The sequence below is a fragment of the Pleurodeles waltl genome, chromosome 7 (assembly GCF_031143425.1).
Source record: "Pleurodeles waltl isolate 20211129_DDA chromosome 7, aPleWal1.hap1.20221129, whole genome shotgun sequence".
NCBI lineage: Eukaryota > Metazoa > Chordata > Amphibia > Caudata > Salamandridae > Pleurodeles > Pleurodeles waltl.
Genome location: NC_090446.1, coordinates 1,151,457,255 through 1,151,477,508, shown reverse-complemented (window position 1 = coordinate 1,151,477,508; position 20,254 = coordinate 1,151,457,255). Strand labels below are relative to the sequence as shown.

The following is a 20,254-nucleotide window of genomic DNA, read 5'->3' as shown; positions in this document are numbered from 1 at the left end:
TGTGGCTGTGAGACAGGAAGTGCGTGTGTATCACAGTGTGTGCGTGTGAAAGAGAGATTAAAAAGGCTTCAGCAGTTAGATTCGAGTGTTCTAGGTATAAATTGTAAAACAAAAAAAGAAAGCATTGCCTCCTCTGAGAGAGGGGCATGTTTGCCTCTCCCAGCCCCCCCTCTGCATTGTAAACATGTCCACAATGGAGGGTTCACGCTGGGGGTGGAGAGAGCCAGGCAAGTGGAGGCTACAGATTCTTTTCATAGCCTTCACACCCACTGGGCTTTGCATATCTTTTGTCGGCCTGGCTGCGGGTTGCCAGAAGGGGCAGGAAAATCCCAGACTCAAAAGCACAGATGAAGTTTGCTCCTATTCGTATTTTCAATGGATTGTTGTGTCCAGCCTCGGTACTGGCAATTCTTTAGTTCCTGTGGGTCAGTGCAAGCCTAGTGGGACGGCTAAACTTTAATTGTGGCCACATGAGCACGTCCCAGCAGAGTTGCTTCCCGTTTAAAGGAACAGTAGCAACATTTTTTTACAAACACTAATATACTTTTATATCGGCAAGGAGGGTGGTATGTGACTGCGTTTTTCATGTATAGGAATATCTGGGCAGTTTTCAGAGGGTATGCAGAGCACTTTTAATGGGCAGTACCAGTAGGGCTGCGATCTCAAGAGAACAGCCTCCTCATTACTACACAATACTAGCCCTTCTGATTCCACTTTAAGTCCAAAGGGTCGGGATCCATGCCAGATTTTCAGGAAAACCTCTGAATTTCATTGCAAGTAAATGGGCAATGAAAGTACCTCGCAGCAAGACAACCATATTTTAAACTGGTCAGTACCCGCATTTCACGGGGGTGGGGGGGGAGTGCAATCAGCTATCATTTTATCGGGCCAGTACCCGAACTTTTCAGCCTTATTTATCCCAGTAGCAACCAGCAGTTCTCAACATGACTTCTCTAATTATTTTAATGAGATTACACACTATTCCTGGTAAGACTCGCGTGCCTGTCAGTGTGCAGCACTGCTGTGACTCCTGAGACTGCACTTCTGTTTTTCATATCCACGCGCGCGCAGCATCTGGGGTTTTGTTGTGGGAGGGGCAGGTGAAAGTACAGAATGTGAACCTGAGTTTTTTGCCCTCATGACAGCTGCAAGCAAATGTTTAACCCCAAACACAGGGAAGAGGACCCAGGTGCCTCGTAGCTGGAACCGGTGTGCCCTTGGCAAGTCTAAACCGGTCAAAAAGTCAGCGCCTCTCACCATCACTCTGCCCCCACCGCCCCTCCTCACTCTTAGCAACAAGTAACAGCATCAACACCTCGCAGCCATAAGGTGCAGCTGCTGGCGGGTGCCTGCGAGAGGCAGGCACAGGGGAGGAAAGAGAATAAGGGGGCAGAAGAGGAGGCAGGAGCCAGGAGGGCGCGTGGGAGGGGCTCCCGAATGTGTTACACACCCGGGAGGGACCTCTCAGCCAACAACACAGACTCCGAGAGCCCCGAAGGCGAGAAAGTGAGTCCTCCCTCAGAGAGCGCGGAGCTCACCGTGGGGCACAGGAGCAGCTCGCTGGGCGCTGCACCGGGTCCGCGAGGAGCTTGAACTGCTCGCTTGGAAGTACAATTGATCCGGCTGGCCTGTGACTATGCACCCTCCGCCATCCTGCTGGGGTTCGAACTTGTAGTTTCCCGGCCATACACAGACCTCTCGGTCGGCGGCTTATCCCCCCGTACCATATTACTGGACATGGAACCTTTGGTCTCCTCGGCTCGCACTGAGCTCTGCAGCCGGCGCATTAGCCGACTGAGATTGGAACAGGTGATCGGCTGAGTACACATAGGACTCCACATTGCCTCACCGCTCTCTCTTATAGGGACCTAGATTTAACCCATGCCGGCGAGTTCCTGCAAACCCTGAAGTACCTGTTAAGGGGAGGGATCCCCGAAACACAGCCTCCGGCAATGAAAGTTTTCTGCACCCGGGCTCCCCGTCTGAACCGCTGCGCCCTCTTTTGGGTGGCCATAATCACCTTCTCCACCCTCATCCTCGGGCACTATTACACCGCAGAGCATCGCCGAGTAGACTTCACGGGTGGATCCAGGTAAGGTTTGAAGTGACCACGCCCATTTTTTGGAACAGTGGTCATTTTTAACAGCTATGAGTAATATTCTTACATTGCTTCTGCGTGGCTCTGCCCCGCCGCAAATGACCGGGGTTGCTGTTCCTTAACTCGTTTTATCTGCCTTTGGAAGATGAAGACCGCTTCGATCATAGCGCCCCCGCTCCCCTTCACCCACTCAGCTCTACAGCCGACGCAGGTCGGTTCCAACTCTTTGAAACCCAGCAGGATGTTTTTTTCGGAGGGGCACAACAGAAAAATGCAAAATGATACAACCAATAGGAAAGGCTCCCCGTTCTATCACTTCGTTAAAGAGGCATGGGAGGTGGGGCGGGGTGCTTCAGTTGAGGTGTTGCAGAAGAGGGAGAGAGGCGCTGCGTTATCCAAGCTCCTCTGTATACAAATGGCATTTGCCTCAGCGAGCTCTGTCTCGCGGGCATCTTCTAACTCGGGTTTAGTGACAACTTCCCATGTCAAAGGGCTCTTGACGCCGCCTCAGTGCGTAAGAAGGAGGTATCATAATAGCTTATGGCAGTTCCGTTACATAAGTCTGCAGACAGGCCTGTATGTCTTTAATTTTAATACATACACGTTTGGTAGATGGTCAGTCAAGTTATCCATTAACAATTATCTGAGAATAGTAGTTAACGTCACGGAGCAGACCAACAGTCACTTTTAAACCCGCGCTGCTAGACTCTTAAAAGTTTGTTGTCAGATGCTTAGGCGGCCCCCACGGGGCAGCACGTGCTACCCCTGCTCGAGGGTGGCGTTGAAGGCGCTCCACCTAAACCACACCAACCTCTGGGCCCAGAATGGGTTCAGGAAGAGGGGTGCCAGCACTGTTTTTCCTTTCTCAGTGTCTCTTCATACATTGTTAGTAGCTGCTGCTGCTCATTGTTTTGACAAGGTATTTTGCATGCTAGTTTGTCTTTCAAAGAGTGTTAATATTCTCTCTTAAGCAGTGATATGCTGTCTACTTGAAAGGCAGCCTTTGTCCAATTATTCACTGGGCTGTTTAACCCTTAATCGGTGGAATTAGGCCACTGGAATTATGTGGTTGGAGACGGACAACATTTTGTGGCAGGGTTGAGTAAATTATGCAGCAAGAGAAGGCAAAATATGTGGCATAATGCAGCACTTTTTGTAATTGTATTTATATTATTCCCTCATTTTTAAATTTGGTAACACTGCCAGGGTATTGTTTGCACTGCATTAGTACCAGTTTAACACCCAAATATAGCAATAAGCAAACAAAGGTTACTAGTCTAGTTTTGCAAAGGGCCTTCCAACACTCGGTAACACGTGCTGCTGCATTTTTCGTAACTTTTAAACCTTATGAGCTATAAACAAAATGCTTGATGTTAAAATCTGCAGATTATGCGGCAGATGACGCATTATGCGGCAAATCTATAATTGTGTGAAAATTGCAGCAGCTGCATGAGCTCATAAATCCCGTGGCCCTGCCCTTAATTGTCTACAAAAAGGCAGAATAACATGAGATACATTTTATTTTGCATTTCACAACTGCAACTATAATATAGAAATGATCAGCTGTTCCTGGCTTTTCATCCAACTGAATATAGCATTGTGGGGCTTGTGCTTTTAACACTGCTATTATGTGCTGAAGACTCCAGTATGCAAAGCAGTATTGGCAAAATTAGCCAAAGGTGTCACATGTGAGATAGAGCCATTTGTCTGCTATCTTTAAAACATTTACAAAGTCATTTATTTCCAATGTTGCATGCATTCAACCTAAAGAAAACCCTTACACATATTTGTTTTAGGGTTCTCTGTTTCATTTACATGGTATAATAAAACAGACATTGGCAATGCAAACTCTTTTGTTCTTTGTGTAGTGGAAAGTGTTATACAGAGCTTCACAATAAAGGTATATCACGGTCAACAAAGAATAAGTAAATGGCAGGTAGCAGTGCACACATTGCTGCCCGTGTCAAAACTTAGCTTCAAATGTATGCCCCCCCCCCCACGTCCACCCCATAACCGAGGCCATAGCATACATTTACCATCTGCTCAGAGCAACTGATAGATTTATGAGCCGACCCCTATAGAATTGGGAAATCCATGTGGTTTTATGGTTGGTAAATCTAGCTCCACACAGTAATTCTCCATTCCTTGGGGTATAACTTCTAATGCATGGTACTGGTGCAGGTTTACCACATAGTAACATTATTCCACATGCAGATTCACCACCCCACCAGCACTGTGCAACTTATCAGCCCCTAAAAAGGGAATGAGTGGAATTATGACTACTGTACACTTTCCCTAAACAGACAAAAGCATATAAGAATTACACCACTCCTGAAAGAAACAGCCAAACCTCTTATGGAATTAACTTACCACATATACTCACATAGGATGATGAACCTTTGCCGATGTAGTGTAGTATGCTTCAACAGTGGGTTGCAAATCTAGCACTGGGAAGCATCCAAAAGTACTACTGTTCACAAGTTGTACAGTCTCCTAGTTAAGGGTTCCCTAGTTTGGGTGAGGTTATCCCTTATGTTGGTATTTATGTTCTACCTTTAATTTAAATTACATATATTAAAATTGTGATAGTGTGAGTGTTTTTCCTGCTGTCTCTCTACCACAAGTTTAAAAATAAGAACATTGAGAAATACACCCTGCTTCTCTTTTCCGTGAACATGTTTTGACACTTGAATATTGCAATACGGGTGAGGGTCAGACACATTCTTCAGGGCTATCAGAAGAGCCACTAGAATTGTGTGATTGTGGCAGTATTGTTTTTACATAATTATAAATTTGCCACACACCCTGTATCTGCTGCATAGGCTGCAAATCGTAACAAAAAAAAATAGTTTCTAGCTCAAACGATTGAAAAGGTAGTAAAAACGAAGCAATGCATGTTGCAGCGCAGTGAAAGGCCCTTTGCAAACCTTGACTGTTCGCCTTTCTGTGGCTTATTGCCATATTTCAGTATTAAACTGGCACTAATGAGTTGCAACCAATGCCCCAACAGTTAGCAGGTGTAGAAAATGGAAAAAAATAATTAATACTATCAGAAAATATGCACAACATATCCGAGAAACACGTGTCCAGAGATGAATCCGGCTGGAGGGGAAATACTACTTACTTTTTAATGGAGTACAACAATTTCATGAAGTAAGACATAATTTGATATTTCATTGCTCTCAAAACATCAACACTTAAGGCATGAGTGACATATAGGTTACATACAGATCTCTGGAATAGGTGCTTTACGTAACAAGAGTAATGTGAAGGTGGATGAGAGAGTGAAAAAGTGAGTTCGTACTCCATTCTCGCTTAGGTGATGTTCCACGTCCTCATTCTGAAAGTCCTGCTGCTGTCACTGTCAGACCGGCTGTTTGTGGTGATTCTTGGTTTTCCTGTTATTGAGCAGCAGCCTTTACCTAGCAGTCCATTGCTGTTTGGAGCAGTCACAGCCTATGTAACTATGATGTAGACTAGCACGCAGGTGACAACCTCTTCAAAAAGATTTTGAATGTGCTTACAAGTGCTATGTAATACCAGGCAAGGTCCTGCACCTGTTAAAAATGTTGAGGATCCCCACTGATCATGCTATCGCTACCCAATTCAATGGCTCAGGTGGTATCCACCATAAAAAGATGAAGGGCTAGATCTGCCTCATGTAACCTGGAGGTTGCCAAAAAAAGTGTGCAGTAGGTGCACACAGGCCTTTACTCTGGGGTTTTGGGTCCTCGACAGGTAGAGTAGGGTTAGTGGGGACTTCTGTACCTACAGAATTGTTGTGGGAAAAAAAATCTGTGTTGCTATCACTTTCATACCCCACCCATGCATCTCAAATGTTTAAGCTGTTTTCCGGACCTTCCCACCTGGGTATCTTTAAGTCTCTGAAGAACCGCAAAGCACCTCGGCAGCTGCCTACAACCAATCCAGCAGTTATTTTTATTTAAAAGTGTTTGATATAATTCCACTAGTGCACTTTACAGCAGGAGGTGCATTACAACTGTTGGTAGTATGGATGTACACACTATGTTCATTAGTGAAAGAGATATACATTTTTATATGAATTGTTTATTACATTTTCAAGTGTTAAAAAAGTCAGTAAAATACACAAACAATACATATGCATTGTATAGAAAGTGTAGAAATTAAATATAATAATAACATAGATAAATGTAAAGACAGTAAGAAGAAATACTAATTAAGAGATATGTTCCAAATACAAATATTGATAACTCCATTTCAAACCTATGATAAATTATTACCTTAATTTTGAAAGTCATCAAGTAAATATCTAAAAAATAAAAATTAACAGTATCATAACTTAAAATATGAAAGCAAGTTACAATTCTTAGAAAGTACCCCATATAGAATAAAAATGATGTGCATTATCATTCAATTTATATTTCATCTTCTCAAAGTGTGCTACATCAAACATATCTTTCAACCAAGAATTAAATGTCGGGACAGCATCTGATTTCAAAAAGCATAATATAGTGCTATTAGCTAATCTTAGAGCTGTAGAAAGCCATTTAGCAGTATGTGTAGAAATTGATGTCATGCCTATTGTGTCATTTAATAATGACAGACTGAAGTAAGAAAGAATTGGACAGGTCAATATTGCTTTAGATGGCTTTCAATCTGTGACCAGAAAAAACACATTTTTGAACAATTCCATAATATATGAACTATAGCATAATCCTGTTCTTGACATCTCCAACATGTAGAATTAGAACTAAATTTAGCAGGAGGCCAGTGCCATTGATGTAATATTTTTAAATGGTTAAATTGCAGGCGTGAGTCTCTAAGACCTTTATTATTATTTTCCAGTAGTATGGTCCATTCTTTGAGAAAGTCGGGTTGAATCATAAAGACCACAAAGATCCCAAGGTATTAGACATGTCATTAGAAAAGGAGTGATTGATTAATATATAATATAAATCTAGAATTATACCTTTTTTTAAATTCTTCCAAGTATGAAATTAATGTACACTTTATGAATGAAGAAGCTTTTCCTGGGATAGGACCAACGTGGAATAAAGATCAAAAGCTTATTGATTAAAATTATTCATCTGTGTCCCTGGAAGATTAAACTCTTCTTGAAGTTGTGCAAAGGACTTTAAAGGATTTTGTTGTGCAAACATATCGGAAATTGTATTTATTTTGTGTTTGCTCCAAATATGCCAATTGACTGATTTTTCCATTCATTTAATGTCTGCAGTATTCCATACTGGAGCCTGGGAGTGTACTTGAGCATGATATTTTTAATTTGATGTGCTTTTTGCCAAGTTAGTTGAGGAGAGTGTATGATAGGGTTAGAGAATTTCGTAAAACAGGGACATTTTGTATAATAAATAGCGAGAGGAGTATTTGTTTTAAATAAAGATTATTCAAGTTTAACCCACAGTGAGACACTCCGGAATGTGAAAAGCATATACATTGAGAGGGCTAATTGTTGAGCTATCTAGTAATTTTATAGATGGTGAAGACATAAACCACCTTTCCATGATGAGAAATGTAAGTTTTTGATCCGCTTAAGCGAGGTCTATTATAACACCAAAGAAACGAGATATCATGGAAGACGTTGTCTTAAAGTTTATGGTTGCAATTAATGAAATCATGCAGAATATATAGTTGAATTTAGGGATCATCTTCATTTTAACAATTTGTATTCTGCCCCAAAGTGTCCGGTTTAAGAGTGCCCAATGTGAAAATCTCTTTTATTTGATCAAAAATGGGATTTCAATATCTATAATCATATTTTTTTACCCCAGATATTTAAGTTGAGAGCACTTCCATTAAAAAGGAAGGGCACCTATAGAGGCAACAGTAGTAGTATTAGTCATTGGTAAAGCTTCAAATTTGAACCAACTGATTTTATAACCAGTAAAGGATGAGAAATTAGTTAAAAGGGAAATCAAAGAATAAGCTAAGGCTTTAGGATGTGAGAGTGTCAAAAGTATGTCATCTGTGTAGTAAAATGCTTTAATTTCACCAGCAGGAGATGTAATTCCTTTTATATTTGCTTTCAGTCTTATCGCAATGGCTAATGGTTAAAGAGCAAGAAGAAATAACTGCGATATCTATTAAATTATGGGGAGGTAAAACCATTACATGTAATAGCAGCAATAGGAAAATGAAACATGGCTTTAGTTAAAGTGATAACATCTTTTCCAATGCTCTTCCTTTCCATCATACAAAACAAATATCCCCATTCCACCCTGTCAAAAGCTTTTTCTACATCTAAGGATAATAAAACATTCTCCTCTGTGTTACTACATACTTGCCATAATACATGTAATATTGTATGGAGGTGATTAGTAGAACAGCGGCCTGGAACAAAACCAGCCTGAGAGAGGTGGAGGAGAGATGTGATAACTGAATTAAGCCAAGTAGCTAAGATTTGTTTTCTAGTATTTTAACTTCAGAATTAATCAAGGAAATAGGTCTATAACTGGAGCATACTAAGGGATCTTTACTGGGTTTCGGGGTTACAGTGATGCACGATTGTGGGAAGTCAGGAGATAAATGTCCCATGTGTAATGCTTCTTTAAAAACTGATTTCAAGATTGGGACTGTATATGTTTTAATAATTTTGTAGAATTCAATGAGGAAGTCATCTTCTCCAGGAGCTTCGCCAGTAGCTGAACATTCAATAGCCTTAAATATTTCTTCTGTTGTGATTCCCCCTCTAAACATTCTCTTTGTTCCTGTGTTGATTTTGGAAGGTTAATATTTGCAAAAAAGGTGTCTTCATCTTTACTATCTAAACAAGTAACAGAGGTATAAAGAGATTCATAATAATTTTGAAATTGTGACAATATGCCAGAAGGAAGAGTAAGTAGATCTCCTCTAGGATTTTTAATAGCGGGAATTACTATGGAAGATTCTTGTTGTTGTAGTTGATTAGCTAAAAGTCTCCCAGGTTTCCCCCCTGTTTCATAGTGATGTTGACGAATAAGAAATAAACAACTTTCAGCATGAGAGGTATATAAATTGTTGAGTTTGAATTTTGTGGAAAGCAATTCTCTCAATATTTCTGGAGATTCTGTTCAGGAATATTCAACTGTAAAAGTAGATATTTCTCTTTCAAGATTTAACCCAGTGTGAATTAACACTTTTTTTAAGAAGAGCTGAATCTTTCATAGTCAATCCTCTTATAACAGCTTTCCCTCTACCCCATAAAATATCTGCAGTTAGCCAAACTTTCATTATTTTTCAAAAACTGTTCGACATGCAAGCGTAGTTTAGGTTTTTCTTGGGGAGTTTTATAAAAAGAGAGATTAAATCTCCATGTAGATTTTGGAGATCATGATCTGAAGGACTGCAATGGATTTTATCTTTATTCAATACTAACTGTAAGAGTGGAAGGAATGTTAAGAAGTCATCAATTATAATTGAATGTGGGCAAGATGTGAAAGCGTAGTCCCTTTTCACTGGGTGTCACAGTCTCCAAGGTTCTTGGAGTGTAAAATGTTTAATAAGATCAACTAGAGTGTCTGTCACTGGTATAGTGAGTATCGAGCTTTCCTGATCTATAAACAAATGGGTCAATAGCTACATTCCAGTCTCCTCCCAATAATATACAAGTCGATCCGAAAGAAGATAATAATCTATGAATTTGAGAATATATATATACATTGTTTTAGAGTCAGGAGGGCTGTAGATCGATACAATAATCAAAAAAGTATTAGCTATTCAGATTGTAGCAAAAATGTATCTTCGTCCTAAGTCCTTCCATGTTTGTGTGATATCATAAGGCACATTCTTACAGAAAAGGATAACAACACCACATTTTCACATAGGGGTACAATATGCAGATGACTTATCAGAAGTGATACTGGCATTTATACCATGTCCAACCCAATCTCTCTTCAATTTATCACTTTCTATTGCAGTAAGATGAGTTTCTAGTAATAATGCTATGTCAGGTTTTTTTTAACTAAGGAAAGTAAGTATTTTTTTCCTCTTAGTGAAATGTGTGAGACCATGAACATCAATGATACAATCTTTAGCGGTTTTGCCTGAGGAGACTGCATAATGAGCTAATGTAAAAGCAAGTAAAGAGGAAGAAAATAATTTGAGGAAAAGAGAAAGAAAAATCATTAAGGTGAGGAAATAATATAGCTACTATTAAGGAAAAGGGAAGCAAAGAAGAGAAAGAGAGAGGAAAAAATGAATAACAAAATATGACATAAAAACTTATTAAATAATAAAATCATAGTCTATATAGAATTGTAAAGAAAATGTATGTGGAAAATAAATTATAAAAGTGTGATATATTCTGAATCGGAAAAAAAGAGGATGATGAGAATTAACAAAGTAATAACCAATCAGAAATATGGTTAATAAGTGATTATCGGTATGAACGACTAATGGAAGAAAATTGTCCCACACAAAGTGATAAGACAACAATGTACACTTTCAAACAAACTAATTTTAGACTGAGAGAGTGAGTATCGGACATCATAGAGTGAGGAGGAAGCGAGGGTGGCGGCACCAATATAGGAATAGGTTCATAGTTTTAGATACCTAAATCCCACTAACAAGAACAATTGGAAGAAAACGCCTTCACAAATATATAGAGTGGACATTGTTTTTTTTTAACTGAATAGTAAATTTAGGTTCAACCTAGTGCAGTCAGCCAAATCAAACAATAATATCTATACCTAAAGAAACCTATGATCAAGATTTAAAGGTGATCTACATTTATCTTTAGGTTGAAAATTCTTCCATGCTTTTAATTTACTGCTTTAAGACCAGCTACGTTGAACAGTTTTCCATCTTCCTTGATCATCTGAGTCTGAAGTAGAAGCAGCTATCGGGTCTCGTGCAGGTGGAGGTGAGGAAGACTTGTGTTCAATTTCTGATTCTTTTTCATCTAGTTCATTTACAAAGATTCAACGTTATGAGGGTCCGAGTATTCTTTGGTATTCCCTTGAAAAGGTACAATCATGATTGCTGGTTCTAGGAGTTCATTTTTAATGTCTCTCCTTTCAGTCTACGGCGGAGAGCTAAAAATTGCTTCCTTTTGAGATTGGTGGGTGCTGAGAAGTCTCCTGTAATAATAAGTTGTGATTTCTCAAAGGTATAAGGACCATGTTCCCTGGCTTCATTGATGATCTGACGAGCATGTTGGTGTCGTAAGCAGCAGGCTAAGATATGGTGGTACGATAAGACGTCCTAGAACGTACATGATGAATGCATTGAAATTCAAATTGAGGAGTAAAATTGATATTCATTAGGTTAGGAATTAAGTTAGTCAAAAATTGTAAAATGTGATCTTTTTCTGATTGCTTTGGTAGACCTATAATTCTAATATTATCTCCTCTGCTGCAGTCTTCTAGGTCAATCATTTTTTGTTGTAAATACCAAACATGTTGACCAGTATCAGGGAGTTTATCAATGCGAGACTCAGCTACAGTGAGATGACCTTCCATTATTTGCTTGCAAGATTGGAACTGATTTACTTCTCCTCTTAATCCCTGTACTTCTAGAATGTTTGCAGACACTGCTGTGTTTACAGATGAAATCAGGTTTTTAATGTCGAGCTATTTTTTATGTGAAATATCCATAGCTGGTGTAGGAATATCTGGAGAACTTCCCATTGTGTTCAAAGAAGTATTATTAGAAGAGTTCGACATTAAGGCCACACTATATGTTAGTTGTCTAATGTGTCTAAATCTGGACATCTACACAGTGCTAGAGGAGAAATAAATCAGACAAGCGGAGTGAATGTGATATCCAGCATAGACTGTCAATAAAATTATATCACATACTGTTATTGATAATGATTAATTCAATACAGAGCTCACATTTTCTGTAGATCGAGGTTAAAGTTATCTTGTGTAGATAAATAGGACCATGAACTCCATCAAACTGATATGAAGAAGAAGCTTAATTTAACCCAAGTAAAATGCCCAAAGTGATATAATTTCTGCTTGTTATAAAAATGTCCATAAGGTCGTATGACCATAAAAGAGGAAAGCATACAGCGGTCAGAACCAAATAGTCCTTTGTAGTGAGAGTTCATTAAGAATGAGGCTGCAGATATGTAAGAAAATAAGCATTGAATAACCAAAATATAGAGGGTTTAACGTTACACCACCATCTTCTGTGACATAAAACATGTTCTTCTGGCAGTCTGAATTCACTATATTAAGAATGGTGAGGTAGGAATGGGTGAAATGGGCTTTTTACAAACTCGTCATTGTCTCTGTGGTTCAACAATGAACCGTCTTCTGTCCACCTGAAGACAGGCCTTCACCCTCGTCCCATATAAGTCTTTTATGATCCACACTCTGTTAGTGGGAACAGAAATGAGCAGATAAAGCTCCAGTGTAAAGTACTGAAATAACCTCACCTCCTGCGAGGTTTCAATGCATCAAAATATATAGCAAAACCAGAGAGAAGTAAATAAGATGCATCCTCACTGTCCGTTCTAGGAGTTCGTAAAGTGCTCTTCCTGCGGTTTAAATTTACTGCGTTCAAAACTGTTGAGGTTACTAAAAATGAGAACAACCCTTTCAAGTAGTATTGCCCCAAGTCGATGTTATAATAAAGGAAGGTGGATTTGGGTGAAGCGGCTGATTTGCAATCTTGGCTTTGTCTCTGTAATTCAACAAAGAACCGCCATCTTTCCCTGCCTTCACCTTCTTTTAATATTAATAGTCTTTTGTATTCCACACCTTTGTTATGGCATCAGTTGATTGCGGGTAGGTATCCAAAGGATCGCACTGAAATAACCAATCCCACTACGAGAGTTCAGTTCAACAAAACAAGGGGCAAAACCAAAGGAAAGGTGACCAGATGAATCTTCACCCCTTGTTCTAAGAGTCCGTTGATATGCTGCCATTTTATGCAGCCCGGGATGTCATTCTCCACCTGTGATGAGGAAATAAAATGAAATAGGCGAGTTCAGTCAGAGTTTCGGATCTCACAGGTTTCCTTGTAGATTTCGATTGTGAAGTCCATTGTTGATGAGAGGCAAGGCACGCAGGAATAATGGTGATTCGCGGCCTTACCTCCGTCCTCAGAGCTGCCATTTTCCATGGTGTCAAGCTCCGTCCCCCACCCCTTCCCTGAGATACACATTTTTTATCACAAACAGCACAGCTGTAATCGGCATCAATTGTACTCAGTAGCAAGGTGCCCCTTAAAAGCCATACATTTGTAAGCGGCACCTGTTTTGGGAGTGAGGATGTAGTCTGTTCATGACACTGGCATGGAATTCCTCTAGGACCTCTAAGAGGTGATATAGATTTGGTCCTCTAGGCATAGTGGAAGATAAACTATGAGTTCTATACATTGCTCTTACTAGCAATACAATGGTAAGGCAACGCTGGGTGAGAATATCAACCGCAGGGTTAGTTTAGCGAGAAGATGTAGTGATGAGGGTAGGTATAGTAAATAGTCTTTCAAATTTGAGTAGAAGTGAAGATAAAAGTTTTATATTAATGGGAAGGCCCCTCCAGATCTCAGGGACATTCCTGCCAAAGGTGCCTCTGTGGTGGACACTTCTTTTGAAACACTGTGGCACTCATTAGAACTTCGGCGGTCTTCACAGAAGACCGCCGAAGCTGTGGGCGGCCGTGCTGGCGGTATTTCTGGCTCCCTTATTTGAACTTTTCCGCTGGGCAAGTGGACGGTAACAGTGTTACCATCCACTGGCCCAACGGAAAAGCCACATCAACATTGCTGCTGGCTCGTAATAGAGCCAGCGGCAATGCTGATGTGTAGCGGGTACAGTAGCACCCATCGCGCATTTCACTGCCCAAAATGTGGGCAGTGAAATGCACGATGGGGCTGTGCCTGGAAATTGCATGGGCAGCGCAGGGGCCCCAAGGGGCACCCCAAGTCCTCCTTGCCGCCAGCCTTTCCATGGCGGTGTTTACCACCGTGGCCAGGCTAGCGGTCGGGGATTCATAATCCCCAGGCACCGCTGCCCTGGGGATTATGACTGCCAGCAGTATAGTGTTACTGCCAGCTTACAGCCAGCCACCAGGGTCGTAATGAGGCCTTGTATTTTTAGAAGTAGTGGAGTCTTGCTTCTTAGTGACCTGTTGTTATTGGACCATGCGAGGTAAAGAGTAAAATTTTGATGTATGCAGGGATGTGGAATTCTTATCACCCGACGACTGGGACATATTGGTTGGGGTCAAGGGCAACACGTTTTCATGTTAATTTTGTCCTTGGGACAAGTAGGCCCAACCAACTACAGCACAAACCCTTTCGCTGCCAGTTTACAGAGAAGAGAACTGTCTGCAGTTGAGGTAATGAGGTACATATCCTAATGTTGTTCGAACTTATATTTATTGTTCAATAATTAAATGCCTTCATTATTAGTGTGAGATTGAGTGAGTGCTAAAATAAACGTTTAAGGTCACACTGCACTACTGACAGTGGTTCCAGTAAAAAAAAAAAAAGTGTACACACGTTTTGAAAAGTTTAACAATATGAGGCTAAATATAATGCTCCCAGAACGTGCTCTGATTAGTTGCAAATGTTTGCAGAAGCTTGTAAGCAAGAGTGAGGATTCTTTGCTTTCAAAATAAAATGTTCAGAAAAAAATGCAAGTAGAAAAAAAAGTTTCACTACTATGAATGTTTAGCTGCTATTTCTTTGAAGCGTCATACATTAAAATGTATTGATACATGCTGGTATTTCCCCAAAATATTACTAAAGGAAAATCAGCGTAGCTATTTTCGACAAGATTATGGGAAGCTTAAAAATAAGCAAGCACTGGCAAAGCCAACCGATCTGACATTTTTTTGTGAGTCTTTTGGGTTCGTCAATGAGTTTCTTGTTTTGACATGGTTTTTGTACCACTTTATTGTTGTGGGAGCTGCCAGCCCTGCACCATTGTAACAAACACTGGGAAAAAAAAAGTTTTTGGTCTTAAAAAGCGCACATTGCCACCAGTGGTGTAAGAAAAGGCCTGCAGCGCCCCTCCAGGGGGGCTCCTCAGCACAGTACCTACCCTGAGTGAGTCTGGAGGGGGGCCTCCATGTTCTTTGCAGGAGAGCCCCCTCCATTTTTCTTACGCCACTGATTGCCATGTAGTTCCTGGCACTAAGCAAAACTACTTTGTGTGCCAATATGCTCCTTGTGGAAGAGCAGAAATCAATCACTCACAGTGAAGCCAGGCAATAGATAGAGAAATAGAAATTTAATGAAAACAACATGTCTTTGTTAATGCCAGACCTAATTAGGGACCCAATTCTTATAGAAAGTCACAAAAGTGCACCCATGGTATATGTCTTTGAATTGGTGGCTTTCATGAATTCACAAGAACTTACAGAATTAGGCCAGGAAATTGTACTCCTATGAAATATTTGGCACAAGCAAATATGCATGTGTAGATTTGCTCATGTGAAAATATATTGTGCGTTTACAAGTTCACTTTCCCTTCAACCACTTTTTTTCTCAACCCTGGAGGAACTTCTACTTCTGCCATTGTCAGGAGTAAATTTCCAACCTTTCTACCTTTCTCAGTATAGGAAAAGATTAGAGAAGAGCTGGTGAAGATTCTTAAGACATGCAAGTTAGTAGATTTGCAGACTCGAAGGCGTTCAACCCTGGAACTATGGCTTACTGCTTCTCCCAGCCCCAGTATGTAGATCTGTGGAAAGGTGGCAAAATAAGGAAACTGCTAAAGTAGGGAATGAAATTGCAAGTATTCAGGCCCTATTATAGTAGTAGCCCTGGCATAATCAGAGGTAGTACATAATGAGATTGCTGCCATAATTTGTCGCCGCACTACATGGCACCAAAGGGACAAGTAGATTTTTTTTTTTTTTACAGGACAAGTAGATTTCAGGGCCAACCTGTCCCATGGCCAAGTAGATATTTTAATAAATTTCACACCCCTGTGCATGGCTTTGTAAATGAGACAAGCTGTCCTATGTCAAGCGACATTCAAAACCAATTAACGGAGACCAGAAAAGAGTGATTGTTTTAACTTTTTGTTGTCTGGTAATCAGCCTGGCTGCAGAGTTGAGGGTGACTTTGAGAGAGGTCTGATGGGAGTAGGCAGAGCATTTCTATACTCTATGCAAGATCTAACCTCTCCTTGTGGACCGGATTTGAAGCAGTTACTGGGATGAAAGGTCTGATGTAAAGGAGCAGCTTCTGGCATTTTTGACAATTGTTTTAATATAGTGGGCAAGAGAGAGGGGTAGTGGAACATTCAAGCTCTGTTAGGCATCTCAGGTCTGATTAAGCTGGATAGGAGCTTCCACAGAAGGAAATGTTAGCAGTAGTAAGCCAGGCTAGCAAAACGTTAGCAGGGCCTTCTGGCTTAATCTAAGCCACAAGAAAGCAGGCATCAAATCAGCTCCATACCCAAGTTGCAGTAGAGCAACAAGGGACCATAAAGGTTCAAGTCCAAGAGCTGATCAACAAGCTGCAGGTCAGCTCCAGTATATTTCGATTTGCCTAAAAATGGGCAGTTGGGCAGGGCCCCAGTATATTATGCACAGTGCTCAACTTGAGTCTGTGATTGCAGGTGGGGCTCAAGGGCACTCATTCTTAGGGACTGGCAATTATTTTTCCTCAGCAGACTTTGATCCAGAGCAGGAAAGAGGAAAACACACAAGGAGTAAAGAAAGGGGAAGAGAAAGAAAGAAAAACTGTGTCACAGGATGAAAGCGGGAACCTGCAAGAATGAGATAAAAAGGCAAGAAGTGTCTGTTGGTTAATTAAAGAGGCATGAGGTGGAATCAAGACAATCCAGCCTTGATCATCAGCATCCTGACATTCAATAGCATAGATAGCTGGCTTCAGACAAAACATTGAGCCCACCACCTTTTCTTTTACATATTGAGCACTGATTATACAAATAATTTAGTAAAATCAAATGGTGTTGTCTACTGACAGACCCAAAAATATAGGCAGAACTTCAGGGATAAAAGGAACAAATATTGGCAAAGCTAGTTGGTTTTACCTATGCACGATCTATTAGTTTTGTCAATGTGTGTTAAGCCATGTTGTACTGCAGTGTGGCTGCTGTGCATCAGGCTTGAAAGTAAAAAAAAAAAAAAAAGAAAATGGCGCCACAGCCAGCGTTGACCGTGTCATGGCTAGGGGTGGGCGGTAAACTCTAAAAACGAAAAAGTTGTATTTCCTCGCTCACCCTTGTCAGTGTTAAGTTGGCAAGTGCTATTGCGGAAAATCTTACTCCAGACCACCTCCCAGTGAGATTGCGTTGAGAAACCTACCGTTCGCATTCAGGAAGCAGCCACTCGTGTAGAAAATCTACTTGAGCAGCAGAAAAGAATCCGCGCCCTCCTTTGCTGCACGTGGTGCCATTCACGCAGATTTTTCAGTGCGGGACAAACACCTGACGCTAAAAATCCATGTGAATGGTATGACCTAACACACTCTGCCACTTGCGGAACTCCACGTAGAGCGGCGTAGTTATTTTCGCTGAACTCTGCGAACTCTCTCCAGGCCTGGTCATGGCCCTTCTTCTTTTAATACTGTCAGCTGAGCTGCTGTACAGAACAACTAAAAGACATTGTCAAGGCCAATAGATCTCACGTTGTTGAAACCCACTGGCTTTGCTAATGCTTGTTTTTTCTATGTTACTGATCAATTTGGGCTAGAAACTGTTTTTTGTTAAAGTCTGCAAATGGTAAAGAAAATTGTGTATTTGGCTGCAATATAATTATGATGTACAAACTGACACAAAATTGCCTAATTTGTGATCCTGTGTATGAAGGACACCAGTGGTTGAAACTTACTTTAAGTGTGTTGTTACGCTGCCAAACTGCAATTTCCTACATGGCCATGCATGTTATGGTAATTCATGTTTCCATAGACTGAGCTGCTTGCCCTCATCTGTAGCCTAGGTTCACAAAATAAACAAGCTGCTACTCATCTTAAAATTATTACAATCTGCCTATTTAGTTGACACAGCATAAACCAAGCAAAAGCTGGCAATCCCAGACTTGTACCACAATACCAGACGCGTACCTCCAAATTACTATTCTATATTAGGATTTTGACATGAAAGTGCTGTATCTTGCATGTTGCATTGGAAGAACGTGGACTTGAATGTTTCTTTTAACAACTTGTTAAAAAACCCAATGACCCTTCTAACGACGACGAGGGAACAAGCAACGACAACATGCATTGAGGACAGGGAAAAAAAAGTACCTCTATCTGAGCACGAACAGTGGTAAGGGCACACATTGCGCATAGGAATCAGTACTTGGGCTGTGCTCCAGGGGAGGGGCAAACGTGTGAAAAGGAAGTGAAGCTGGTATGCACTAACAAAAGAGAAGCAGGGTATTTTGAGTGGCAATGAAGACAAGCCAAGATAAGCAATAGGTGGGCACTAAGCCCCCTGTAAGCTAAAAAAAAAATGTCTAGCAAGTGACAGCACATTTTCTGCCTCAGACAAAACCTAAAAATAATGGCAGGACAGCAGAGCTGCACAGGGTTTCAAGATCTTTCATTTTTGCACTGAGGTTTCTATTCAACATTAATATGCCCGCTTGTTTTGAAGAGCATTACACAGTGATAAATGCTAAATTACACGTCCCAAAATAACACTTGCTGTTCGTTAAAAAGCCAGCACTGGCTGAATGTTTCACAAATGGTATGGAACTGCTGTGCAGCTGTGATGTCTCCCTGGTGCTAAAGTAGGTTGAAATCATACGAATGCTGTGTGATTGTCCTAGGTATTCCTCGTGTGACTGATAAATAGAACAGGAGATCTGGATGAACCTGTGACCATCCCTGAGTGCCCATGGCATGCATTACTTCACACACTAAGCCATTGCAATCAGGGAAGCAACGATTCAGTGGTTATCTGGGGCCTTTTCTCCCAGCAAGGACTGCAGAGCTCTTTGCTATCTACTTACCCGCTCCAGTTCCCACCCTGACCCAGAAACATTCAGTTCTCAATGTAGTAGCTGCTTCAATTTAGTGAGACCACATTAAACTGTCCAAAACGCTCCTGGCTTCGCTTCCTTGCATGCCTTCAGAGAAAGGTCACATCACCATCTTATCTCACAAATTTGTGTCCTACCTTTCTGACATACATTACTGTGTTCATTTTATGCCCACCCTTTCTCACAATGTGGTTGATCGCTTTTAAGCCTTGTCGCTGCTTCTTCATTTCCCAAAACCATGTTCTGCCCTCCTTGCCTGTTGTCACGTATCACACTCCAGTGCCCTCTCATGACCTCTCCTCCACCGTGTGCGTGGTCCCATACACCACTTTCAGGTTAAATAAACTCGGCCTTCAACTGCTCCTACCCCGTTACTTATGAACATGTCTATCTTGTTGCCTTCCGCCATTCAACACCTGCACCAGTCACCTGTAGAAATGTCCAGTCTCATTACGCTGCTACCAATACCCACTCTCACCACTTCCCCCTGCTTAAATGCACCACTCCCAATCTCTCCTGGAACCGTGTCCATCTCATGACTGCTGACCTTCATTCTTCTGCCATGTCCTTACCATTGCTCTTTCGGTTAATAATGCTACCATACCCTGTCTCTGTTTCCCGTGCTTGATATTAGTAGTCTTTCTTCTGCCACCCAGTTTGTTCCATCACCTACTGACACATCAAAACCACCTTCTCACTCACTGCCATGCATCGTCTCACTCCACAGCTGGCATTTACTACTTCTGCCTGCTTCTGATGATATGTTCAAATCAATTCATATCTACCATCCCAGTCCACTGTCCCTATATTATGTGCCATTCCGTTGCTGCCTTATACACTCGACCCCACTGAATCAATGTCATCCATTACTGCCATACACCTCTCCTTACTGCTATGTTCAGCCCCTTTTTAGGTCGAGCCTAGGCCACGCACATGCGCTGTCTCTCGACATGTTGTAATCTACTTCTGTGGGCTTTCACTACACCCATCTCATGCCCATCACTTTCACTGGTTCCTTGACCTGCCTATAAAAATTTCCTTGATTTCGTAGGTAAATGCTTTACGTTTGTCTTGCCTTGGGGCTGCTTTGCTACTGCCTTGGAGACTGACCCTGTTACATGGATTATTGTACGATCGGCCTTATGCCTTAGTGTGATGCACTACTTTTTTCTTTAGCCTCGCCACTTTGTGCTCCGTGTCTGTATGTTGTTTCTTCCTTTCCCGTGTTTTTGGGCATGCAGCTGTTTCTTTGTGGTGTATA

The 20,254-nt window shown here is 41.2% G+C and overlaps 1 protein-coding gene across 1 annotated transcript in view; it reads left to right on the top strand.

Moving 5' to 3' along the window:
- The first annotated feature begins 1,167 nt into the window (after nt 1-1,167).
- Nucleotides 1,168-20,254, top strand: part of ST6GALNAC2 (ST6 N-acetylgalactosaminide alpha-2,6-sialyltransferase 2) — a 242,624-nt gene continuing 223,537 nt past the window's right edge. Inside the window, exon 1 of the mRNA XM_069200236.1 lies at nt 1,168-2,092. Coding sequence (XP_069056337.1) covers nt 1,953-2,092 — 140 coding nt within the window. The 5' untranslated portion in view covers nt 1,168-1,952. The remainder of the gene's footprint in view (nt 2,093-20,254) is intronic.